Source organism: Vipera berus, assembly GCF_964194415.1.
Source record: "Vipera berus genome assembly, chromosome: 5".
Lineage (NCBI taxonomy): Eukaryota > Metazoa > Chordata > Lepidosauria > Squamata > Viperidae > Vipera > Vipera berus.
Genome location: NC_138207.1, coordinates 38,206,977 through 38,234,370, shown reverse-complemented (window position 1 = coordinate 38,234,370; position 27,394 = coordinate 38,206,977). Strand labels below are relative to the sequence as shown.

Here is a 27,394-nt window from a genome sequence, read left to right as displayed (position 1 = left end):
AGAACTATTACTGGGAACCATGCTTTAGATGATGCAGCCTAAAATTGCATATGCCATATTACGCTGGTGATTCATATTCATCTCCAGTTTGTCAGAGCAGGACTGTTGGCTATGTGAACAGTTGATTGCTTTTAGCATGAAGCCTGAGAAATTAAAATCAAGTTGTAAGCCGTGGGAAAAAGTGAGAGAAAAAGAGTTCCAAATTTCCAATATGATGGATATAAGAACGAACTGCACTTTTACACTAATAAGGGAAAATCAATTGCTTCAAGAGGTTCAAATATGCAATCAACATTTTTATCAGGCCCTGGCTTGTCAAGTGTCAGGGTAGCATCAGAGCAATGTGGCAGTTGGGCGAGGGGGGGGGGAGAAACTGGCAGAACTCGTCAAAGAAGGAAGAAAGAAAGGAATACAGGGAGGGAGATTCATTTCACTGGAATGTGTATGTTCTACAAAGTTAAGTGGTGCGCTGGTCCTTTGGTAGTCTTACTGATTGGTAGCCACTTACGCATATAGATAGGAACGAGTGACATAGAGCTTCAAAAGCAGTGTACATCAGGGCTTTGCAGGCATATGGTTGCCATTTAGAGATCTTTTGAATAAACCTGCTTGCTGTTGATTCTCCCTTGTAATTGTTTTAACAATAGCAATAGCACTTAGACTTATATATCGCTGCATAGTACAAGCAGTTTACTATGAACAGTTTGGGTCTTCATTTTACTGACCTTGGAAGGAATAGCAATAGCACTTGGACTTGTACCCCACTTCACAGTGCTTTACAACAATCTCTAGATGGCTTACAATGTTGCCCTCAACAATCAGGGCCTCATTTTACTGACTTGGAAGGATGGAAGGCTGAGTCAGCTTCAAACTCCAGGCTGTGGGCAGAGATAGCCTGCGATACTGCATTCTAACCACTGCATCACCAATGTTTAATGCTTTGGAATTTTTAAATTTTAAAATGTCCAACAGTAGATTAATGAAACAAACAAAAATCCCAGCTTCATTATTTTACAAGTCCACCAAAAAAAAAAAAGGAAGGGTGCACTGTGAGCAATAAAGAGCAAGCAATAAATAACAAGGGACAAAATGGCTGTGGAAGTCAGTGACCTGTGATCAAAACGAAGTGGACATTCTGCAACTGTTGCACGGTAGCCAATTGGAAGCAATTGCTTACAATGAAGTATAGCGGATGGACCACACAGCACACTTTGCCAGCAACAGTTGGAACAACTATTTATAAGAGGAAGTAAGGAAATACGAAGGGAGGTTGTCTTCGTGGTGGTCTATGGGTAGGTTGAGGATAATGTGCACTTTTGTCCTAAAAAAATAATAATCCCAAAAAACCAATTAGTGGACTATCCCTGTGCCAGCACAAACCTCGTCAGGTATTTCCCATCCTAAAGCTGTTGTTTAATTTTGGTTTCCTAAGTGATGAACTTTCCATTTGTGTCTGTTAAATTTCATCCTGTGTAAGAAGTTTATTTTTTTCCTCCAGATAACTACAGTACTGTGAATGGGGAAGGAACACTGACAAGAGCAAAACTTCCTTCCTAGATCTTCAAAGTCCATTGATAGTATTGTAGGTGTTCTTTGCAACAAGAGCATTTCTGTGATTTGTTCTGCTATTTCTCTGAGCTTCACTCTGGAAAAGAATGTGCTTCACCAGTCAGTTGGTCTGGTCAGCTTATATTTGCTTTAGTCCCTTCTAAGAGAAAGTCACTCTACAATGTTTTTTCTCTTTGCTTTCTTGTTGGGTGAAATTCACCCCATTGACTTTGCTTGTCAGAAGGTCACAAAAGGTGATCACATGACTCTGGGCCACTGCAACCATCATAAATATGGGTCAGTTGATAAGTGTCTGAATTTTAATCATGTGACCATGGGGGTGCTGCAATGGTCGTAAGTGTGAAAAGTGGTCATAAGTGACTTTTTCAGTGCCATGGTAACTTTGAACAGTCACTAAGTGAGGACTACCTGTATAGAGAATTTTAATCTCTTGTAGTATCTTCTTTTTTATTTGACTGATCTTCAGCCTTGTCTATGAGCTGAAATGGAGACACTCACTGTTCCAATCCTCTAACTTTTTCTTCAAGGATCACTGTGAGCAAATATGTATCAGGTAACTTCAGGCAGGAATGTAACCACTTACAGGTTATTTATTTGTAAACTAGATTCTAAGCAACCTACAATAATGCAAATACTTGTATAAAAAGTTATCACCAATTCTGTCTGCTTACCTTCATTTTAGAGAGTTAAAAGTATTTTAGGTACTACAAATTATTTAACTAGGTGGCATCATAAATAGCTACTTGCCATCTATTTCAGTCTTCAGCAAGTTACTTGAAGTTCTTCCCAGAACAATTCTATAATTTCTTCAATCCAGTCCATCCACTTTATCTGTGGACTTCCGCTTCTTGTCAAGTGCTGGGATTTTTTTTTAGAACATCAACCACTCTCATCACATTTTCAAAATATGTGTATTTCTGTTGCTAAGCATAGCATGAAGGGAGCAATTATCCTTTACTTGGGCACAGATTGATTGAATCTTTTTGCAGTAACTGGTATTAAGTATTGCTCGGGTCCATAATTTTATTTTTGATTATCTTTGTTATAGCCATATATTACTGTATGTAACATACATTTCATATATTACCATTGTTTTAATTATTATAGCTATTGATTTAATTATTCGGAATGTCACTATTATTGAATTTGTCTTATCCAGCTAAATGGGCTGGCTAGGCGGGTATCCCCTTCCCTCTTGAAGTTGCATGCTTGATAGTGACCACCCCAAATAGAAGCAATATTTTGTTTATTTGTCAAGCTAGCCACATACCCCTCCTAGAACTTCTGAACAAGTTCAAGATCTATTTGTGAAAGAACAACATTTCCATTTTGAAATGTCAAGTTTTGCTTTATTTCCTCTCGGTGCTCCTTGTAATTTTTCAGTTTCTTGTTCTGTTTTCTCTCACTGTCATGCGGTTTAGAATTAAATATTGTAGCAAACTGCATTTTATTGAATGAGAGACAATTAAATAGATGTATACAACTCATTAAGGCAGAATCAGATAAACTACAATGCAGTTTAATACAATGACTGAGCTCAGTCAATCAATTCCTCTCTGGGTTCTAACAATCAAATCTCAATGTTTGATAATATAATTCTTATAGTCGTGCTTGGGTATCTCTGTGAATACAGTGAAGACCTATAGGATACATCAAAGCTTAAAAAATGTACATATGCCCAGAATCTGGAAATGGAAGGGGTATATGTCTCTGTCACTTTTGCTGTCAATCACAAAACCAAAGCTCTATGCTCCAGAGTAATAAACATGATAATACGTCACAACAACATCCTACTTACTCCAGTGAAGAATATATGTGGCTCAGATTTGAATTATTGGCATCTTGGTGTTCTATGAAGTTGCTTTTTTTTCCTGCACACATTTCATTACCATGCTAGGTACGTCATCACTGCATAAAAACAGTTCCAGGATGAGAAGCAAGATGAGACAGCCTCAGAAATCCAACAGTACTTGTATACTGCATGGGGCAGATTGAACTTTGTCTTTGTGTTATAGACTAAATCAGAGGTGAGGAACTATGACCCCTTTATGACTTGTGGGCTTCAACTACCAGAATTCTGGGAGTTGAAGCCCACAAGTCATTAAAGGGCCATAGTTCTCCATCCCTGGACTAAATGGACACAAATTTAACATCAGAAAATTGGAAGGAGAGTGGAGGGCGGGAGAGAACATTGTTTTAACTTTCCAGGCCTTCAAACACTTTGTTTTCCAAGTGGGATTATATTATATTTAAAAGCTCTAATCCTGCTTTCATAACAAGTTATAAAAAAAACATCTGCAGCCTGGAGCAGCTTCAATATTTGTTTACCTTCATCTCTTCAGTCAATTTTCTAATTATCAATATGTATAAGAATGACTGCTTTAATTCTAAATGGATGTTAGATTATTATTTTTTTTGCCTTATAATTGAGAGTGCTATTGGACTTTCCTACTTCTGAAGCAGAATAAAACTGCCTTGGGTCTATTTGATAAAATAATTTGCTTAAGATAAATGCTGATTTTTTTTAAGCCAAAACAAAGGGCTACTTGAGTATGGCATGTAGTTTAAAACACATATTACTAGAAAGAATTTCCTGGTCTTATTTTTAGCATCTCAAGAAGAAAAAAGAAAAAAAACACGTTGCCAGTATTAAAGAAGAAACAAAACTGTTTTACTTTCTTTTTGATAACTCTTATGTACATTCTTTTCATTAATTCTTATATGGCCACAACCACATTTAAAATGGACATATCAACTCTAGAAACCTTGACAGCTGTCAAGGACAAGATGGATATAGCTAGGTATGATTTTTTTTCTAAAATGAACATTGTATTTCTGGCATGGACTCTAGCTAAGTTAGAGATTGCTGGCATTGCCTTCTGAAGGAATAATTTACAGAACTCTAGGAAATACTTAGGTTTGATCCATATATAAGACTTGTCATTATCATAATCCCACCAATTTCAATCTATTTATTTGATGACCAAATCTTTGCACAAATTAACAGAGTTTTCAATAACAAGATTTTCATTGAACTTTAGTTGGATAAGCATCGATCTGATTTTGTGCAGTTTAACTGTCATGAGTTGCAATGTCTGCAAGTGTCCCATTTTCCCTAGAAGAGTAGAGATACACTGAAGATTTAAACCAATCTTACCATTTTTTCTTTCCAGATTTAGTGAAGAATTCAACAGTTCTCGCATGATTCTCAAGAATTAGGATATTTACAAAAATGTAATTTCCACAGTACTTGTGGGAAAACCTAATTCTTTGGCTACATCCTTGAACGCATTTAGGTCAGAGTAAGGTTAAATACACATACACATGGGTTGGATGGATGGATAGATGTATAGATATAAACCATTGTTGTCTGAGTCATATACACCACTAGGCAATAAACAATGGTTTTTTCACAAATGAAAGCAAATATACGTGTCCCAGGATAATGTTGCAGGATCCAATCTGGGTCGGTTACCGAGACCAGAGGTTCTGTCTTGGAGCTTTTGGATTCATGCTGGAGTGCATCCTCAGGGGACATCTGTCTACTGGAATGTGTAAAGAGAATTCCAGTAGAGAGAAGTCCCCCTAGCATGAATCTGAAAGCTCAGAAGATTAAACCTCTGGTTCTGGTGACTGACCCAGATTGGATCCAGCAATGTCTTTTTCATAATGTATGTCTCATCAATCCAAACATACCATGATTTTATATAGTATGATAAAAAAATCAGATCCCTCAGAGCAGGGGTCTGCAACCTTGACAACTTTAAGACTTGTGGACTTCAGCATAGCTGGGTGAGGAATTCTGGGAGCTGAAGTCCACAAATCTTAAAGTTGTCAAGGTTGCAGACCCCTGCCTTAGAGCAGAGCTTCCCAAACCTGGGTAAGTTATCCTAAATTGGGTAAAATTGGTTTTCCTTTGCTTAATGACACAAGAACCTTTACCCAATCACAATCAGGGCATTTAAATAGACTTAAAGTGTTTTATCTACATTGGGTAAAAAAGACTTTCTGATAAACAGTTTGGGGTAATGAAGGAAAACTTTGAAAATCATTATCTTAGAGCTTAATGGACTTAACAGACAATGATCTGTGTATCTATCATAAATGGGAAGAGATATAGTCCCAGCCTATGTGGTTTGTTAACGCTTAATATGATGTGCAAGCCTAGCCAAGTATGTTTTATGCAATAAGTCTTGGTTAAATGAATCATGGCTTAGTGCTATGTGTGAAGCAGCTCAGTATTTGTCAATGTGGAGATGGTCTTCATTTTTCAACAGATTACATCATGAGGACAAATATAGCTTCTCAAATAAACAACTACTGTGGTTATCCATCTTCCTGTGACATTTTAATAGGAAGCATCACAGCCAGCTAGACCATTTTTCTTCTTGACAGCAAAGTTGGCAATCCACACTTTGAGAAGCGATTCCTTCCCATGGAAGTTGGAAAACCAGAGCATATAGGAAGTTCTTGGCTAAGAACATACTGTACATATAACAATTATTTTTCTCATTAGTGTCTTGGAAACTGAATAATTAAAACAATATATCCATTCCAACATGTGGTGCTGTGAAAGTTAACTTAAAAAGCAAGATATTTCCATTTTGTGGCTTCATTCCCCTGGGAAGCAAGTGCCATGAGTATCAGATCATCTCATTTCCTTTTCATACATATTGTTGTTTATCATGGTGGCATTGTATGTTGTTTGTCATTCATACAACTCTGGAACAGTTTCCACTGAGTCCCCCAAATGCAACTATCTTCTCTCATTGAGTCACAACTGAGCCCATGTATGTCACTTGGCTATCCTGCCACATAAAGGGAGGCTTATTCCTATTTAATTCCAGCTTTATCTAGGGACATATTTTAGAGGATACACAAAAGCTCATTAAGATCCATCCGTGCAGCTTACCACTCAGGGGAATAAAAGTTATAAACTAATTGACAAAGTTGCACAAGAATTAGCTGAATAAACAGTGAACTTTTAAGTAAGTACATACTTTGTTTCCAAAGAACAAACTAATCTTTAATCCTTGCCTCTTTAGTTAACAAGTATTTGTTCCCTTTCCTGTTTGCTCCGTGTTGTTCTTTTCCTGCGTTTATCTTTGTTATAAACTTCAAGAAATTGCTGTCATATTCAAGTTGGAAAAGATGCCAGAGGAGGAAATCAGATCATCCTCACTGGTGCTAAGCTATTTTGTTGACGCTTATATCCCAATGTTCTCTTAGGTCGGCAAAGAAATCGGAATCCATAGTGTCTGAATTATATGTAACCCTTCCTCATGTTTGCATGCCACACTGATGAATTTTAGTAACAGAGCCCATATCTGGTGACCTCACATTTTGGTTCTTTTAAAACTTTGCTTTAAATTTGTGAGGCTGGATACACCCATGTCCCTTTAAACATGCCATTCCATTCCATCCCAGTGATAATTTCATCCCCACTCCTCTGGAAATGTGAGTTCTATGTGGCAAAGTGGCAAAATAATAGCATGCTTCTTAGACTACATGTCATGCTTCTTGGCTGTTATACACTGTTTTTCAGATCCCTGAAAAAGAGTTCTCCCTTTTAAAAGATGGAAAGGGAGATAGGTGTTTCTTGTAGTTTGTAATATTCATATAATATCTACAATGACTAGCATTTTTCTCTTGTCAAAATAAGCAAGTAAATTGACAGATTAGTTCACTTATGAAATATATTTTACATGACCAAACAAAAGTTGCTGAGTTGCACTATGTAAGTTAAACTGATCACAACTAACATGGCAATCATACACTTTATTAGAAATAAACCTATTGAAATGAGGACATTATATTATTACAATTGTGAAAAAAGTAAGGTTCTACATTTAGGCAGGAAAAATCAAATGCACAGGTATAGTATAGGTGGTACCTTGCTCGATAGTAGTAACTGTGAGAGGGATCTCGGAGTCCTAGTGGACAATCACTTCAATATGAGCCAGCAGTGTGCTGCAGCTGCCAAAAAAGCCAACACAGTGCTAGGCTGCATTAACAGAGGAATAGAATCAAGATCACGTGAAGTACTAATACCACTTTACAATGCCTTGGTAAGGCCACACCTGGAATACTGCATCCAGTTTTGGTCACCACGATGTAAAAAAGATGTCGAGACTCTAGAAAGAGTACAGAGAAGAGCAACAAAGATGATTGGGGGACTGGAGGCTAAAACATATAGGGAACGGTTGCTGGAATTGGGTATGTGTAGTTTAATGAAGAGAAGGGTGAGGGGTGACATGATAGCAGTGTTCCAATATCTCAGGGGCCGCCACAAAGAAGAGGGAGCCAAGCTATTCTCCAAAGCACCTGAAAGCAGGACAAGAAGCAACGGATGGAAACTAGTCAAGGAGAGAAGCAACCTAGAACTAAGGAGAAACTTCCTGACAGAACAACTAACCAGTGGAACAACCTGCCTCCAGAAGTAGTGAGTGCTCCAACACTGGAAGTTTTTAAGAGGAGACTGGACAGCCATTTGTCTGAAATGGTATAGGGTTTAGGACTAGATGACCTCCAAAGGTCCCTTCCAACTTCTTCTTCTTCTTCTTCTTCTTCTTCTTCTTCTTCTTCTTCTTCTTCTTCTTCTTCTTCTTCTTCTTCTTCTTCTTCTTCTTCTTCTTCTTATTATTATTATTATTATTATTATTATTATTATTATTATTATTATTATTATTATTATTATTATTATTATTATTATTATTATTATTAAAGTAAGACATAGTTGTGCGCCCATTCAAAGGAACAGTCTCAAAAATAGATCCTATGAATCCAGTGGGGCATGCTTCCTGGAACACATCTGTTTAGATATTATTAAATTCAACAAGCTGTTAGATTTGTATCAAGTAATTCTGGTTGCTTTTTGATGGGACTTGCTGTCATGTCCAGTAAGTCAGATCCCTCTTAAAACTTCATTTCCACTAGTCTGAACTACGAATTATACTAAGAAGATCCAATAGGAGTGTGAAATGGCTTAACAAAGCTGATATTTGTTTTAATCCTTTTTCACCCTTCAAAAAATACACATCCACACAATTGCAACTGCTATGATACATTTTGTAGAAAAACAAAAACTTTCCAGTGTTTGTTGGTAGCTACAAGGAGAATGTTTAGCTTTCAATGTTTGGAAGATAAAGCTCTTTTCCACTGGGACCTTGTTTTGAAGCTGCTTGTATTCAATACTAAAAAAGCAGTAGAAATATCTGCTGTGGTAATTATTGCAAGGTCTGTTTCAGTGCTGAATGGAGGCCAAGGAACAGATTCCTGTGTAAGAACTGAAAATGAGCAGAAAAAGAACAGCGGGGCTCAGAAGGAACAACATCAGATTAACTAAATTCACCCATGGAAACTTTCCTTCATTGGAACTGACTTTGTTAGCAGTGCATACATATTTTCTGGGATTTCCAGCTCTTTGCCCATGCATAGGTCAAAAGCAGGTGGTGGAAATTAGAAATAGAACAAACTCCCTCTTGCTGCTTGGCACTTAATGTTCTAGCATTAAAGGTAATGATTTATATTATTTTATAAAATAACAAAAAAAGCATCACCTATTGGTTTAGTGCAGAAAATGCTCCTTGGAGGTTGGCAAAGTTAATCCTGATTTAGAGAAGTTTAAAGAATGAATAAATCAACCCCATTATGGGCACATGCACGTCTGCATTTCATAAACAATGAGTGGAATTGGGATTACATTCCAGCATATAAGTAGGTCTAAACCTACGGGTATATACATCTTTTGCTTTATATTGAGTCTCAGGAATTTGGAGAAAATGTTGTAGTCAGTCCTATAAAATGGCGGTCTTGTTCAATCATAAAACTAAAGTCACAGATAATATAATAGATTAAAAAGCACCAGTTCACTAGAATGCTTCTACTACCATTCTTATTTTTCTAGGTAGGTGAACATACTCCCAAACAAAGCAAGGAGCTGCGCCTCAACTGAACAGGATCATATGTAGAATGTAGAGGCATCCGTGGAAATAACTGTGCTGCTGCTGGTGTATTCCCTAACTTTTCCTGCTTTAAAAGCTTTTTAGATGTTAGACTTCAGACAGAACCTGAAATTTGGCAGGCACCAAAGAAAAGGTTTATTAGGCCCATTGGTGCCTTTATATACCACAGTACGGATCGTGTTCTGGAGTCAAAGCAAAATGTATACAAATCAACATTAATACAAATGACTGCAAACTTCATCATCTGGTTCTTGATGCGCACCATGTAACCTCGGGTAAGTCAGCTTTAAGCAGATTTTAACCATCAAAGATTTTCTCTAAAGAATCATGAAGAGTATTTTCAGAATTCCAGTAATTCTTAGCAATCCTTAGTCCCCTTTTATAGAAGTATCAGCTTATTTGTTTAGATGAATAAATTTGGATCTTACTTTGTAATACAAGTATGACGCACTGTATGGGATTCAATATGGACAGTGGGCCCTTTATGCTGTGTTTAATCAAGAAAGAGATTAACACAATAGGGGGACTATTTTAACTGTTGTAGCAAGACTATTTTAATAAAGAGATTTGGGGATATCAGAAGGACAAACAGATTGTTTTGCCACAAAAGTTTTATTGGCTACACTCCACATCATCAGATGCACGAAGTGATTCTCAGCCGGCTTGACAGCTTACACTGTAATAAATCTGCCAGAAAACTCTCTGCTGTTAAAAGCTGTCCACATTTCAGGGCTATATCTTAAATATTACCTATTGCAAACCAGTGGAAACATACTGTATACCACATTTCTCTATAAAACAATGTAAACGACTTTCCTCAATTTAGGAAATGTGTTTTTTATTTTACTCACTGACAATATGCGTTTTCAAACTTGATTTGGAAAATCAAATATTCATAAGGAAAAAATGTGAAACAATGATAACAGGTGATGTTGACAGCAATTCCAAGATGGCTTCTTGTCATTCCCAGGGAAACCAGTGTTTGATTCCAGTAGGGATTTCTTGGAGCCTGTCAGCTGGCAGAGTGGGTGGATGTCAAATGTTAACACTTTGACATATCTGGAGTCCAGCATGTCATAAAATGACTTAGGTTTGAATTAATTCCAGCCACCTGCCACCATGAAAATGGCTTGATGTTCATTGACACAGCAAAAGATTTGATCAGTTCCTGGGTGTTGTTTTCACTATTCTTCCTAATTTCTCTGTACTGTGTTATAAATCTGGTGCCAGCAGAACTGTGTATTTCATGTTTTCATATGATGTACAGATTAATAGTGGCACTGAATGACTGCAACCAAATAGTCGCCACATGTATAACTATGCAGGAAGAGGAAGCTTTAATTTTGCACAGTGCATCAAACAATATTTGCCAGCAGGAGGGACAAACAATCTGACAACTGATGGAAATGCAGAGATATATAAATAGCAGGGTGCTCCTAGCTGGCACCTGGAATTTTAAAGTTTGTACAGCCAGTACTGAAAGCTCCAAGAGATCATGCAGGGATACACTACCCCAGGACCCAAAGAAAGAGAATTCCCTGTCAGATTTTCTAAATGAATTAGTTAAGCACTGGTGCCCTGGCTTTCAAGCATCCTAAAGGGAACAGCTGCCTGCACAGCAGGGTTTCCTTTTGGCAGTTTGCTGCCTAATTATTTGGTATTTTTACTGTGCCTTCCAAGTGTTCAGAGTATGTGCTGTTTGGGTGGAGAAATACTGCATTCTAGTATTGCTAGTCTTGGATCTCCAGTTTCTCTGTGCATCGGTTGAGTGCACTAATGCAAGAAATGAATGAATCCAAATCTTGAGTGTATGGATCATGCTGAAGGATGGATCTGCTTTTTGGCCATCTTAGATCCAGGTGCAATGTTTGGCTTATTCATCATTTTACTGTATGAAGCACCTGACTCAGGTACACCTGTCGTCTTCTCACTTCTTGATCCAATTGTTCTTTCAGAGAATTCACCTGTAAAAACATAAGCGCAGCAAAAAATAAATACGAATAGATAATTTAATTCAGAGTTCTGACTTCAGCTGCAACCAGTATCAGGGTCATCAGAGCAGCCTAAAGAATTTTTGGGACAAATCATCCTTCTTACTACATTTTTCTAGTACTTAAAGTTTTCTGATTTTGACCTCACAAGCCCAGTAAGTATTAAAGCTGAGATATAGTTACTATGAGTGCTTCATGACCATAATGAGGATTTAGATACAGTTCTCACTGGTCTAAACCAATGCTTCATCTTCACATTAGTTCAGTTTCCAGAAATCAAAGTTGTAGGGATAGCATAAGCACTATCTTCAATTGTTTAAATTAATACCCTTAATTGTTTTTTGCAACTTCATTCCATAATCCCTTTCTTCACTTCTAAAAAACATGTTTTAAGAATGAGAGAGCTTCAGATAGGAAATTATAGTAAGAAAAAAATCATACTGATTTACACATAGTCCTGATGTGAAAGATTTTCCTATTTGGCTTTAATTATGATTAGGAGGCAATGCTGATCAAATGCTGTATGATCAAGATAAAAAAAGATGGCATAAATTCAGATTTCGATTTACTGTAGTGCAATGTGGGAGGAAATCTTATACCTTTTCTTTCTTGGGGAAATAACTCAAGTACTGTGAATATTAAAATACTCACAAACTTTCATAATGCCAGTAAATTGATGCTTTTGGTTTAGGATCGCTAAGCAAAATCACATCAAGTACAGTTACAGTTCCTATTATAAGAAATTCTTGTGCTGAGCATAGATGAAAATTGAACTTGCACCCCTCCATCAATTGTCTTATTTTATTTATTTCCTTCCTGATATTATCCTGGTAGCCTTCACTTATCTCATAGATTGGCTGGGTTCTTTATGTGCATTCATAAACTATAACATGGTTTGTTTGGTTTTGGCTTAAGTTCATGTGCAAATCCAGCCATAGTGGTTTTATGACAATGTTTGGCATAAACCAAGCTACTATGACATGTTCAAATCATGATGAAGACAAAAATGAATTAGAAGAATAAGTTTTGCTCATTGAACTGAAGCTTGTTTAACCAAAGATTATTGAATAAACTACAATCATCCATCCATCCATCCATTAGACTAATAGGATTTCCTAAACTCAAATACTTAAAAGAGTTTTATTATTCATCTAGAAAATCCAATGGACAGAATGATTTTTCTCTCTTCTGCTTTAAGATTTTTGGACTCATGTTCATTCACAGAGGAACTTGGAAGAAGCAACAAACTTTTTTCTCCTTGATGTCTTCACTATTTTGCCTTTAAATAAACCAAATCCTCAGAATTTTCTTCATTCTTTCAACCACCATACCAACTCATATAACTACAGGAAGTTTTTATAAATCTTTTAGTGTGCATGTCAATATTCTATTTAAAGATTTTAGAAATCAATAGAATAAGGATTATTAAGAAAAAGATACTCAGTCTACACATATATTGTACCTGTTCTTCCAAATTTTTCACCCTTTGTCGATGGGTTCTTTCCTGGGATTGCAATGTCCGTTCAGCTTGGAGCTGAGCACTGCGTAGTCTTTCTGCTTCTAGGTCCATGTCTAGCTGATGTTGTGATGTCAGTTCCATTAGTTGCTGGGCATGTGTTTGTTCCAGCTCTGCAATCTGGACCTAGAATAAGTGCACAAAAATAATACCTACTTTCATGGGGCTGTGATGTTGAACATATTAGTAAAGTTGGCTTCTAGAGCTTCATAACTGCAGAGGTTAGCAATATTTTTGTTGTTGAAGGTCGCATGTCTTCAGAGGTAGCAATAGCAATAGCACTTGGACTTATACACCACTTCACAGTGCTTTACAACAATCTCTACAATGGCTTACAATGTTGCCCTCAACAATGAGGGCCTCATTTTACCGACCTTGGAAGGATGGAAGGATGAATCAACCTTGAGTCTGCCAGGATCGAACTCCAGACTGTGGGCAGAGTTTGGCTGCAATACTGTATTCTAACCACTGTGCCACAAGGTACAGGTAGTCCTCAACTTAGGGCCACAGTTGACCCGAAAATTTCTGTTATGCGAGACATTTGTTAAGTGAATTTTACTCCATTTTATGACTTTTATTGTTACAGTTGTTAAGTGAATCACTGCAGTTGTTAAGTTAGTAACAAAGTTCTTAAATAATCTGGCTTCCCCATTGACTTTGCTTGTCAGGTCATAAAGGTGATCATATAAAACACACACCCCCGGGACACTGAAATTGTCATAAATATGAACCAGTTGCTTAGCATCTGAATTTTGATCATGTGACCATGGGGATGCCGCAAAGGTCATAAGTATGAAAAACTGTCATAAGTCACTTTTTCAGTGCCACTGTAACCTAGAACGGTCACTAAAGAAACTGCTGTAAGTTGAGGACTACCTGTACTCTGTTAACATGATAGCCTGACCTGAAGCAAGTGGCGGGTGGGGCTAAAGGATTTTTTTTGTCTCTGATAATCCCTTTTCTTTTTTCTGATTCTTCTCCTTTTTTCTCAAATGATTTTTTCTTTCTTTCTTGCAGGCAGCAGATAAAGGACAGGGCATGTTCACCATGAGCCAAAACTGGTCTCTTGTGGCAGAAGAAGACCTACATTAATAGGTATTGTATTTTCTTCTCTTAGTTATGTACATGGCTGGATTTTGTAATCTGTGTCTCTTCCAGGTCAGATCTTAGACTTAGTGCATTTGGAGAACAAATGGAAAATAGACAAGACAAAAGCATAACTGGCATTTGTTTAGCTGGTTTTCTCTTGCCATTCAGTAATTCCCCAGAATGTATATTATTCTCCCCCAAATATTCCTCAAAGCACCCAGACAATTCTTTGCTTGCCAGTTGCTCATGAATTTCATTTCACCCTGTCTTTATAACGTGGTTTATAATAATTAGAGAAATTATTTCTTCTCTTCTGCAGTAGAATATGATCCATGACTTTTTAAAGAAATCGAGTGTTAGGTATGAGCTTTGGCTGCTTTCTCCTCTAATTATTGTGCTTGAAGCAATTGTGAAGAGGTGATAAAAAGTAAACTAGGCTGTTATCAACACACCAGCCAAAGGGTGGATGGGCTGTTAGTACAAGGTATAAGTTTCTCAGACTAGCAAATAAGAATGCACATAATATTTTTATTTTACAAAGCTCTCTGTAGCACCACTTTCTGAATAATTAATCTGTCCAGTAATCTCTAGATTCAATAAATCCAACAAACCTGCAGGTGTTCATTTTGCATCATGATGTCTTCCATCTCCTGCTGTATGCTATTCACAGATAGATCCAGCTGCCCTCTCATCTGACTGAGTCTAAAAGTGTCATCTTCTTTCCCAAACGTCTCATGCTCTGCCTGCAAAAAGGACACCAAAATCCCTTATTCAGAGATAATGCTAAATTATGGATTACGGTATTTGGTTCTTGTTCAGTACAATCTGTGAACACAATTTTGAAGTGCTGTTTATGAACCATAATTTGTGACTTAACATTGGTGTGAATCAAACTGAGCATGATTGAACCCAATATCTGTATTCACATGCTGTAGCTTTATTTTGGCATTGATCATAACACATGCAATTCCGTTTTGCTTGTTTCTGTTTTAATAATATAGTCTCTAGTATACAACAATTATTTTCCATCAGGTTTTTAATGGTCATAATTGGTTCTGTCCGTCCATCTCATCTCTCTTCCACTGCATATTGGGGGAATGTTAGATGCAAGCGTGATAGTGGAATGAGCACTCAAGGTACAAATATGAACATTGAATAGGATGATGTGTAGGATGGTTTATGTTCAACAGTGAGGAGAAGCATGGAAAGAGGATAAAATAGGCAACATGGTGGTCATGACATCGTTAAGAAGCACCATTCTTTTAATACATTTATCAACATTGTGTGTACTTATAAATGGGCAGGGCTTGAATATGATACCACAATTGTCACCTTTCCTGTTTTGACCCTCTCTGTGGATATTGCTGCATGGATGAGAAAGGTAATTCAGATTCAGTTACCATGGAGTTCTTAGAAGTCACTGAGCTTGGTTGTTTGCTCTTTCATTACCCAACTAGGTAACATCATCAGTGCAAGTGGGTGTGGAGTTTGCTGCCTGTTTATATACAGTAGCTTGTCCTGCCTGTTTTGGTATTGGTGTAGTTTCTTAATGGTTTCTTGATTATTGTTTTCTGTCTGATTGTTCTGTGTTGATCCCTGCTATTTGAATGTTGGGAATGGAGTTGATGTGTTCTATATACATCTATATCCCCATTTGATTTTCATATGACTCAGCATCATGCTAAAAAGGTTCAATAGGAATCCCCTGGAAGACTTCTGATCAGGCTATCAAAATTGGCTGATCTGTTTCCCCCCCCCCCATAGATGCTGCTCCTGGTCTCCTGTTTGGTGATCTTGTTTTCCCTTTAAAAGGCTGGCAGATCCCACTGAAGCATCTCACGGAACTGCTTTATCAGAATCTCTGACATTCCTGTTTTTGTCTCATCAGTGTTAGTAGCCAGGTCTTTTGCTTTGTTTCATTTTAAACTTAAGTGGGGATTTTGAGTCTTCTCTGCTGGATTTGGTCTTATTGTTTAGCCTAGGGATTGTTTTACCATTTAATCTTGATCTTGTTTTCCCTTTAAAAGGCTGGCAGATCCCACTGAAGCATCTCACGGAACTGCTTTATCAGAATCTCTGACATTCCTGTTTTTGTCTCATCAGTGTTAGTAGCCAGGTCTTTTGCTTTGTTTCATTTTAAACTTAAGTGGGGATTTTGAGTCTTCTCTGCTGGATTTGGTCTTATTGTTTAGCCTAGGGATTGTTTTACCATAAGCCAGACAGCTTATGGTAGTAAGCAAGCTGAAGGAAAGCTTACTTTTCTTAATGAGAAAAAAAAGGAAAGTTTTGGAAAAAGGCCTTGTCTTTCTGTAGGATGCATCCCTTAAATCTAGATTCATATCTGTTGAGACAAGTTTAGTAAATGTAGTAAATGTAGAACAATTGTATTTGGGCTTCCAAACTTCAGAGTATTGCAGAAAAGAGAAGTTTTTTTAATATTGCTCTGCAATAATCTAATAGCTGGATTTTTGCAATACACATGATAGTTCTAATAAATCACACAAGAGGTAGCCATACATCTACCAGGAGAGATAACACCATTATAATGGAAAAGTGTGTGGCATCCTAGCTCAACCCCTAGTTTTGCATTAGTTCAACCATTCTGAACAATTCCTGAGACCGTAATCCAAAGGGAGTGGGGGAAAAGAAAATCCACGCCTCCCAATGTTGCAAAATATGTCTCCCAAACTGAATAAGAGCATATAGGGAGAGAATTGAATTGGCTGTGGGTTGCAAGAGTTAATGGACATATGCTATGCAAGATGAAAAAACTTCCAAATAACAGCTTTGAGGAAGGGGTCTCTTTAAGCAGTATACAGACTCACTAGAAGCAAATGTTAAACAGAGGAGAGAGAGGTAAAATCCAGAATAAATACATGGACAAAATCCAGAATAAATAAATGGTCATATCCGGATTTCCCCTCTGGAGACATCAATAAAGGGTTTTATGAGGTTGATATGAATTACCTCTGCTGGCCTGATGTTCTGGAACTCATTAACTAGAAACTACCCTTTCTTCAGCCCAGGGAAATAAGTTTTGCATGGGGGAATTCTGGGGCATTATACATACGGCTATTTTATGCTTGCAGAGATAAATGCTTGTAACATTATTTTGCCATAACAGAAAAATAGCACATTCGTCACCCTCTTCATTTCTCCAGCTAGAAAAATCTACCAAGAACAATAAATAATTTCCAACAAATGCCTGGCCTGACTCTTTCTATCACTTCTGGAGGGACCTGGCAGGAATTTTTTAACCCTTTCTAGGAATGCTCACAACAGCTAGAAATAGAATAATCATGGCTACAGATTTTTTAAATAAAAATCATACACATAAAGCATAGGAAAAAGCACCACAACTTCTAATTCAAAACTTTAAATAAAAACAAACAAGTAAAAAAACCCTTAAATTAGTACATATGACAGAAAATGCATCAGGTTTTTTTTAGTTAAGCATATATGAAGCATAGTAGTAAGGAATATCTATGACTTGCTCTGCATGGCACTCTACATTTATTTTGGTTTAGCATGTGAAATTGGGCCATTAGTTAACCAGAATTTGCGATCATGTTCTTTAAAATTTATTCTAAACATAATGATCTGTAATTTGTCTTCCCCCCTTTGGACCCAGAGAATGTAAGAACAGCTGCAAAATAGGAGAGGGGTTTCTTCCTTCTGAAAGGGACATAAAAGAGTGTGCTCCATTTTTTTTAAATAACTCAGAATAATAAGAATACCATCAAACAAGCACTGTCAGTCATTGAAGAAGTAATTAGAGACAGGTGATCCCACAGATAACTTGGCTTTATGCTAAGAAGGGTTTTATAGGTGACACTCAGCACCTTCAATCACACTAGGAATTCTGCTTGGAACAAGTACAGCATGCAGAATAGAGGTGTTATATGGTTTGAAGTTGTAATATTGTAATCTGTTGGAGTTGTGTGTGAGTTTGGCAGCCATATAAGTTTGTTTAGCATAATGTAACATAATGTAATGTAGCATAACATAAGGAATGACATAATTATACATAATTATGTATACAGCACACATACAGTACATACATACATACATACACACAAAACTATGCCACTGCATTCCAGATCAGCTTCAACTTCCAAGTGGTCTTCAAGGATATCCCTATGTAGAACAGATTACATTAATATACATGGGAAGCAACCAAGTGCAGGATCTCTTGGTTCAGTAATGGGCACAATTGGCACACAAGATAGAGGTATGGAAAGGCCCATCTAGCCATAGTACCTCTCAAGCCGGAGTCAGGAATCTAGAAAAATGCTCAAATTACATACCAGCTCAATGTAGAGGAAGGTTAATCCATTCTGTGGCAAAAATAAGTCTTTGGCTGTGAGTAGTCCCAAAATGTACAGCCACTCAGTCATGCCAATGGTGAAGCTGAGCCTGTTCTTCCCAATCCATGCCCTACTCTCCAGATATTTGATACTATTACTTAATAATACTTATTATTACTGGGGCAGAGATGTAGAATTAAATGTCATTAGCATTCTGATGATTCCTAACCCTCTATCTTCATATGACTTCACCTAGCAGTATCAGGTAGCTATTTAAAAAACTCGAGACACAATAGATCCTTGTGAAATCCCAGATCTTACATGTTTAGGGCTGTTCTTCTCTATCACAACCTACAAGGAACTAATGCTGGAGATAGGAGAAAAACCACTGCAATACTGTGTCTCCCATTTTCATCTCTCTAAGCCTGTCCAGAATAATACTACAATTATTCTACTACAATACTACAATTAATGGTATCAAAGGCTGTGAGATATAAAGAAGAGACAAAATGAATCCACCTGCCACCATCCTGATTCCTCCAAATATTATCAGTAAGTGCAACTATTGCTGGATCAGTATGATAAACAGGCCTGAACCCTGCTTCCTGTAGTGTTCTCTCAGTCTCAAAAGATATTTACAAGATATACTATGTTTCCATGAAAATAAGACCAGGTATTATTATTATTATTATTTGGACCAAAAGATTCATTAGGACTTATTTTCGGAGGATGTCTGACTTTGCGGCCACCTGCTGGCTCCCTCCCACTGTCTGCTTGCCCACGGCCGCAACGGCTTATAGGGCTTCCCGGGGCAGATGCTCAGAGGTGAGGGCAGTGCCAGCAGAATGCACCTTCAGGCAAGGAGGAGAGCAGCGCGGATAGGCAGGGGAAGCCGAAGGACCAGGCGGCACAAACCTCCCCTGCGTCCTCCCTCCGCTTGCCACACTCTTTCCTTTTGCAAGCAGACAAAGCTTCCAGTCTTCATCAGTTGTCTGTTCAGGTGAAAAATGGGCACAAATGGAGCACTGGAAATGGAGCGAATTGCTCCATTTCCAAGCGCCCCATTTGCAAGCAGACAAAGCTTCCAGTCTCCTTCATTTCTCCCTTCAGGCAAAAAGTGTTTGGGTGCCTATGGGTGCTTGCTAACGGAGTGATTCACTCTGTTTCCAAGCCCCCCCATAGGTGCCCAAACATTTTTTGCCCAGAGGGAGACTGGATTGGCTGCCTCCCCCCTACCTCTGCTTCTATGCCCGGACTTACCTGCACTGGCTGTGGCTGCTGCCGGTTGACTGCCTCCTGTGCTGGCTATGCCCACTCCCACCCCAGGCTTATTTTTGGGGTAGTTCTTATATTAGCAACACCCCAAAAAATCAGGATAGGGCTTATTTTCTGAGTGGGTCTTATTTTCGGGGAAACACGGTAGTGTAACAGAATAACAGCCACTACATAGGAGGACAGGTAGAAGACCGACAGACTGTATCCATGAGCATCAAATGGCTAACTGCCACAACAAGATGAAAGCTCCTTAATCTTGCAACACATGGTCAGGCTCAACTATAGTTTCAACTGGGAAACTATCAAACCAAACCAAACCCGAAAAATGCTAAGGATTTCCTGGAAATTTGGCATTCAGATAAATCAGCCATAAATAGACATGTAAAAATGAATGTTGTTTACATACCATTTAAAAGACACAATCAAAAGTCTAGGAAAGAAAGAAATGGCCTAGAACACATCCCCATCACCAGTCAACACCCAGATCAGTATGAAGCACCCAATATAGGGAAGAAACATTACTATTAACAAGGAACCATAAAGGAGGAAGCCACAGTCTGACCAAGACTGATAGGGCAAGCCAATATATAGTATATAAACAACCAGGAAACCCCACTGCCCCAACACTGAAGATGTTAACTAGTTGAGTCTGTAAGAAAACAACCTAGCTCAGACATTATGAAGAAACCAACTGTTAAATCCTGAGTTACATTCTTTTCTATTAGAATAAAAACTGCTAGCAGTTATGAACAGAGGACTAGAACAAGGCAGGTCTAACATTATCCATTTGCAGAGTCAAACAGTGTCTCTGGATTTGTTCCACTTGAATTTTTTTTGTTTGTACTTTCATTTTAGAGTGAGGTATCATCATCTCAAGATGGTGTATTTGTGTAGCCATTTACAATGGTTTATATAAATATATCAGTGTCTGCATTCATACATCATGCTAGATGATAGGTTTGGTGTTATCTTAGTATGTTGTATAAACAATGCATTTTTAGCATGATTTATCAGAAAGCCACTACCAAAAGCAGAGCTACAATGAAGGAAATTATTTCCATTAAGACTTACAGCAAGGACAGTCAACATGTGTCTGAACAGGTTTCTGACCATAATTCTCCATCAATTCTAGTTCAGATGAACAGAAATGCAAATAAGAGCTACATGCCAATATCTGCTTCTCTATGTAACAACCTATCTGAGAAAATTCACACTGAAAGTCTGATATCCAAATACACAAAATTCCTGACGTCTTACTGTACCTTGCAATTATTCCTGCAGACAGTTATATATTCAAACAGCCCTTATCTGGCTAAAACTTTGAGGAAATGCCATATGTTGTACAGGTTTATTGGCATTAGAGTAGGAAAATGGGAGCTGCATGTGGAATGTACAAAGGTCGCTTAGAAGCTCACATTAATTTCAGTGGAAGGACCTGCTGGATGGTTTGGATTATGCATTTCCATTGCTAGTGCTAATTAGGCTAATCCAAGAATGCCCTTGCTGATATCAAACACATGTGTAACAAATGAGTTCTGTGAATTTGAACCAGTGCCTTGATGCTTTATGTTAGTTACTTCTCTGAACAGACAAGGAAAGGAGATAACCTAAAAGGTAATCTGAAACTTCACTTTAAGGAACAATACTGTGTGTATTGTTTGGATTACATCCAAAGAACATCAGAGCAGTAATCATGTACAGTACGTATAGCAAAATTATTTGAGAGGAATTGCAAAACAAAGATTGCAAATATTTTCATTGCCAGGAAGAATAGAAATTCTATTCCTGTAAGCACAAAAATTTCTTTTGTAAGGTTCTTTTAAAAATCTTTCTCTTTAAAACAATATTTTTTAAAAAATCACATTTTACATTTTACAATATTTATCTTTTTTACTTCTGCAATTTGTATGCTGCTCAATTTCAAGAAAGACTCTTGAGTGACTTACAATGATGCAAAAGACAATTAGGTGAATTTAGGTAGAAAAGAAAAATAACCAAATCCCCAAATCCAATGACAATCAATACTAGTAATAGTAATAGTGGTAAAGTAAAGTTGGAAGGGACCTTGGAGGTCATCTAGTCCAACCCCCTGCTCAGGCAGGAAACCCTATACCATTTCAGACAAATGGCTGTCCAGTCTCTTCTTAAAAACTTCCATTCACCACTTCTGGAGGCAGGTTGTTCCACTGGTTAATTGTTCTAACTGTCAGGAAGTTTCTCCTTAGTTCTAGGTTGCTTCTCTCCTTCATTAGTTTCCATCCATTGGTTCTTGTCCTGCCTTCAGGCGCTTTGGAGAATAACTTGACTCCCTCTTCTTTGTGGCAGCCCCTGAGATATTGGAACACTGCTATCATGCGGACCTGGCCTGCATCACGGAGACTTGGTTGGGCCCAGAGGGTGGGGTCCCTTTGGTTGACCTTTGCCCACCAGGCTTCCGGGTGCTACACCGGCCTCGAGCTCAAGGTAGGGGTGGGGGTGTGGCGGTGATCATTAGGGAGACCTTATGTCCGCGGGAGACCACCGTTCCTCAGATAGTCGGGTGTGAGTCTCTCTTTGTGAGATTTGGTTCTGGGGCGCAGTTGGGCTTGCTGCTCGTGTACATTTCGCCTAGTCGCGCAGCGGCAGCCCTGCCCGAGCTGCTCGATATCCTCTCGGGGTTGGTGGTTGAGTTCCCCAAACTTATAGTTTTGGGAGACTTCAATCTACCATCCCTGGGAGGCTCATCTGAGCTCGCTCGGGAGTTCATGGCTTCCATGACGGCCATGGACCTGACGCAGGTAATTTCTGAACCAACTCATGAGGGAGGCCACACCCTTGACCTGATTTTTTTATCTGGACGGTGGTTGGATGATCTTGGTGGGGGCTTTCCATTTATTATGCCCCTGTCATGGACCGATCATCACCTCCTGCGGCTGGTCTTCCATTTTGCCACCCCCCGCCGTGGGGGTACGGAGCCAATTAGATGGTACCGCCCCAGACGCCTAATGGATCCTGATAGATTCCAAGCGGCGCTGGGGTCCCCACCTGCCTCCATTACTCACAACTCGGCGGATACCTTAGTGGAAGCATGGGAAAGGGCAGCCACTGAGGCACTTGACCGGGTTGTACCCTTGCGGCCCCTGACCCGGTGCAGATCCCAGCGAGCTCCATGGTTCTCCGCGGAGCTCCGGGAGATGAAGCATCGGAAACGGGGCCTAGAGAGCTGCTGGAGGTCCAGCCGATCTGAACCCGACCGATTGCGGTTAAGAACCTACATTAGGTCTTATCTCGCTGCGATGAGGGAGGCGAGGTATAATTACTTCTCCACCCTCATCGCGTCCGCAGATAATCGCCCGGCCGCCTTGTTTAGGGTGACTCGCTCCCTTCTTAATCAGGAGGTGAGGGAGGATCCCTTGCAGGGTCGTGCCGAGGAGTTTAGTCAACATCTGTCAGATAAAATCGCTCGGATTCGGACCGGTTTGGACTCCAGCTGGGCAGAGTCTGGCGATCAGGACACGGGCGGTCCTGTCAATGTTATCTGGGAGGAGTTTGATTCTGTGACCCCTGATGAAGTGGACAGGATTATGGGGAAGCTGAGTTCCACCACATGTTTATTGGATCCGTGCCCTTCTTGGCTGGTTTATGCAGCTAGGGAGAGGACACGAGGCTGGCTCCAGGCGGTTATATCTGCTTCTTTGAGCGAGGGTTATTTCCCCACCGTCTTGAAGGAGGCGGTGGTGAGACCTCTCCTCAAGAAGCCTGCCTTGGACCCAGCTGTATTGAACAACTTTCGTCCAGTCTCCAACCTTCGCTTTCTTGCGAAGGTTGTTGAGAGTGTGGTGGCGCATCAGCTCCCTCTGGTCCTGGATGAAGCGGATTATCTGGACCCTTACCAATCGGGTTTCAGGCCCGGGCACAGCACGGAGACGGCATTGGTCGCTCTGGTGAATGATCTCTGGAGGGCTCGGGATAGGGGATATTCCTCTGTCCTAGTCCTATTAGACCTCTCGGCGGCTTTCGATACCATCGACCATGGTATCCTGCTGCGGCGTCTCAGGGGACTGGGAGTGGGAGGCACGGTTTTTCAGTGGTTCTCCTCCTATCTCCTGGGACGCTCGCAGTCGGTGTTGGCAGGGGGGCAGAGGTCGACCCCTAGGACTCTCGCTTGTGGAGTTCCTCAGGGGTCGGTCCTCTCGCCTCTCCTGTTCAACATCTATATGAAACCGCTGGGTGAGATCATTCGTGGTTTTGGAGTTGGGTATCATCAATATGCTGATGATACCCAACTTTTTATTTCGACCCCAAACCACCCCAGTGATGCCCTCGCTGTGATGTCCCGTTGCCTGGAGGCGGTTCGGGTCTGGATGGGGAGGAACAGACTTCAACTCAACCCTGACAAGACTGAGTGGCTGTACATTCCGGCTTCCCGGGACACCTGGGATGTTCCATCTCTTTCTATGGGGGGTGAGCTTTTACCCCCTGTGGATAGGGCTCGCAACTTGGGAGTCCTCCTAGATTCACGACTCACTTTGGAGGATCATATAGTGGCCGTGACTAGGGGGGCTTTTGCCCAGGTTCGCCTGGTGCGCCAGTTGCGGCCCTATCTAGACCGGGAGGCCTTATGTACGGTCACTCACGCGCTCGTGACCTCTCGCCTAGACTACTGTAATGCTCTCTACATGGGGCTTCCCTTGAAGACTACTCGGAGGCTCCAACTGGTACAGAATGCGGCCGCGAGAGTTGTCTTGGGAGTTTCCCGGTACTCCCATGTTACACCTTTGCTCCGTGAGCTGCATTGGTTACCAGTTGTCTTCCGGGTAAGGTTCAAGGTTTTGGTTATGATCTTTAAGTCCCTACATGGCATGGGTCCGCGATACCTCGAGGACCACCTGCTGCCGGCGTCGACTCCCCTCCGCCCTGTGCGTGCCCACAGAGAGGGCCTCCTCAGGGTGCCTCCGGTCAAGGAATGTCGACTGGTGGCCCCCAGGGGGAGGGCCTTCTCTGTGGGTGCTCCGGCATTATGGAACCAACTGCCGGTTGAGCTCCGGACGGCATCAGACCTCCGATCCTTCCGTCGCGGGTTGAAGACTCATTTATTTGAACTAGCGGGTCTGGCCTGATGGGGGTATATGGGTTTTTATAGGCTTGTTATTTTTTATCATTCTTGTTTTAACTTGGGCATTGATTTAATTGTTTTTTAATTTTTGTATTGTTATTTATACATGCCCTGTGAACCGCCCTGAGTCCCTTTGGGAGAAGGGCGGTATAGAAATCTCAATAAATTAAATTAAATTAAATTAAATCATGTCACCCCTCATCCTTCTCTTCATTAAAGTAGACATACCCAATTCCAGCAGCCGTTCCTTATATGTTTTAGCCTCCAGACCTCTAATCATCTTTGTTGCTCTTTGTACTGTTTCCTGAGTCTCAACATCTTTTTTACATCATGGTGACCAAAACTGGATGCATTATTCCAAATGTGGCCTTACCAAGGCATTGTAAAGTGGTATTAATACTTCACGTGATCTTGATTCTATCCCTCTGTTAATGCAGCCTAGCACTGTGTTGGGTTTTTTTGGCAGCTGCAGCACACTGCTGGCTCATATTTAAGTGATTGTCCACTAGGACTCCAAGATCCCTTTCACTACTATTGAGCAAGGTACCCCCTATACTATGCCTGTACATTTGGTTTTTCTTGCCTAAATGTAGAACCTTACTTTTTTCACCATTGAATTTCATTTTGTTAGATAGTGCCCACTGTTCAAGTCTGTCCAGATCCTCCTGTATCTTAAGCCTGTCTTCTGGAGTGTTGGCTATTCCTGCCAGCTTGGTGTTGTCTGCAAATTTGATGAGTTCCCCATCTATCCCCTCAACCAAATCATTGATGAAGATGTTGAAGAGGTCTGGGCCCAAAACAGAGGCCTGGGGCACCCCACTGCACACTTCCCTCCATGTAGATGCGGTTAGCCAGCTACGAATCCATCTGGTGGTGATGCTGTCTAACCCACATTTTTCTATCTTATCAAGTAGTAGTTTGTGATCTACTTTATCAAATGCCTTACTGAAGTCCAAGTAAATTATATCCACAGCATTCCTCTGATCCACTAATTTTGTCACTTGGTCAAAGAATGCAATAAGATTTGTCTGGCATGATCTGTTTTTGACAAACCCATGTTGGCTTTTAGTAATGACTTTGTTTGCCTCTAGGTGCTCGCTGATTCATTGTTTGATTATCTTTTCCAGAATCTTCCCAGGTATTGAGGTCAGGCTGATAGGTCTGTAATTTCCTGGATCCATTTTTCCCCTTTTTTGAAGATGGGAACTACATCAGCTCTATGTCCTCTGGTAGTTCCCCAGTGCTACAAGATCTTAGAAAAATATAGTTCAGTGGTTCTGAGATCACATCTGCCAATTCCTTGAGAACCTTGGGGTGTAATCCATCTGTTCCTGGTGATTTGAACCCTATAGGCTGGACAGGTAGTCACTTGCTATTTTGTTGCCTATCTTAACTTGTATTTCTATTCTGTTTTTTATGGCACTATTTTTGATAAGTTGGTCTGTTTTTTCCCTTTGTGTAAAGACAGATGCAAAAAATGAGTTAAATAGTTCTGCTTTCTCCCTGTTGCTTGTCACCTTCTTGCCACTTTCTCCCACTAATGGACCAATCATTTCCTTCACTTTTTTCTTGTTTTTTACATGTTGAAAGAAGCTTTTTTGTTATTTTTGACTTTGGTCGCAAGCCTTAGTTCATTTTGAGCCTTAGCTTTCCTCACTTCATCTTTGCAGGCACGGGCTATTTGCTGATATTCTGACTTAGTTATGTACCCATCTTTCCACTTTCTATACTTGTCCTTTTTATCTTTCAGTTTATCAGAGAGTTCTTTGTGCAGCCATGCTGGTTTCTTTTGAGAGCTGTTATTTTTCCTCTTTGTTGGTATTGTGCTAGACTGGGCTTTAATTATTTCACTTTTTTATTAAAAAGTTTTAAAGTACATTTTTGAACATAAACCCCACCCCCCTACCCCTACCCCTAACCCCTACCCTAACCCACCCAATACCCCTACCTCCCCCAACCCCCCCAACTTCCCAAAGCAGAATACAGGGTATTATTTTCAAAATCTTAATCTAAAATATACTAACTAACTATAATTACACTTTAAATCCAGTCGCGCTTTAACTCTCCTTAAACATCATAATATATCTCCATTACAAATATTCTTCACATATTCCAAATTCTACCATTTCTATCTAATTCAAAACTTTCAAAATCCATTCTTCTATAATAAACAAATCAGCCTTCTTCCAACATAACAGTACCAAAAATTCTACTATAGTTATTAGTTATAAATATCTTTTTCTTAAAGATCTTACATATTCCACTAAATTACTTTAACTTTTAAAATTGTAATCTTTTACAATTCAACCATACATAATACATTGCATCATCACAACCACATCTTCAACATTTAGACTAACAGTTTAAATACATACATACTAATTTTTAAGATCTATTGTAAATACCATCCCCAAATATCCATCATTGTTAGATCTTGATTATCCTATGATCTTTAACAAGTTCCATTTCTAAATCTTATTTCTATCAAAGTCCTCCATTAATCTCTATTATTATTATTATTATTATTATTATTATTATTATTATTATTATTATTATTATTATTATTATTATTATTATTATTATTATTA

At 39.4% G+C, this 27,394-nt stretch overlaps 1 protein-coding gene across 1 annotated transcript in view; it reads right to left on the bottom strand.

Moving 5' to 3' along the window:
* Positions 1-11,407: 11,407 nt before the first annotated feature.
* Positions 11,408-27,394, bottom strand: part of CROCC2 (ciliary rootlet coiled-coil, rootletin family member 2) — a gene marked incomplete at its 5' end in the record, with an annotated part of 111,184 nt that continues 95,197 nt past the window's right edge. The window contains 3 exons of the mRNA XM_081329888.1: positions 11,408-11,497; positions 12,987-13,166; positions 14,741-14,872. Coding sequence (XP_081186014.1) covers positions 11,414-11,497; positions 12,987-13,166; positions 14,741-14,872 — 396 coding nt within the window. The 3' untranslated portion in view covers positions 11,408-11,413. The remainder of the gene's footprint in view (positions 11,498-12,986; positions 13,167-14,740; positions 14,873-27,394) is intronic.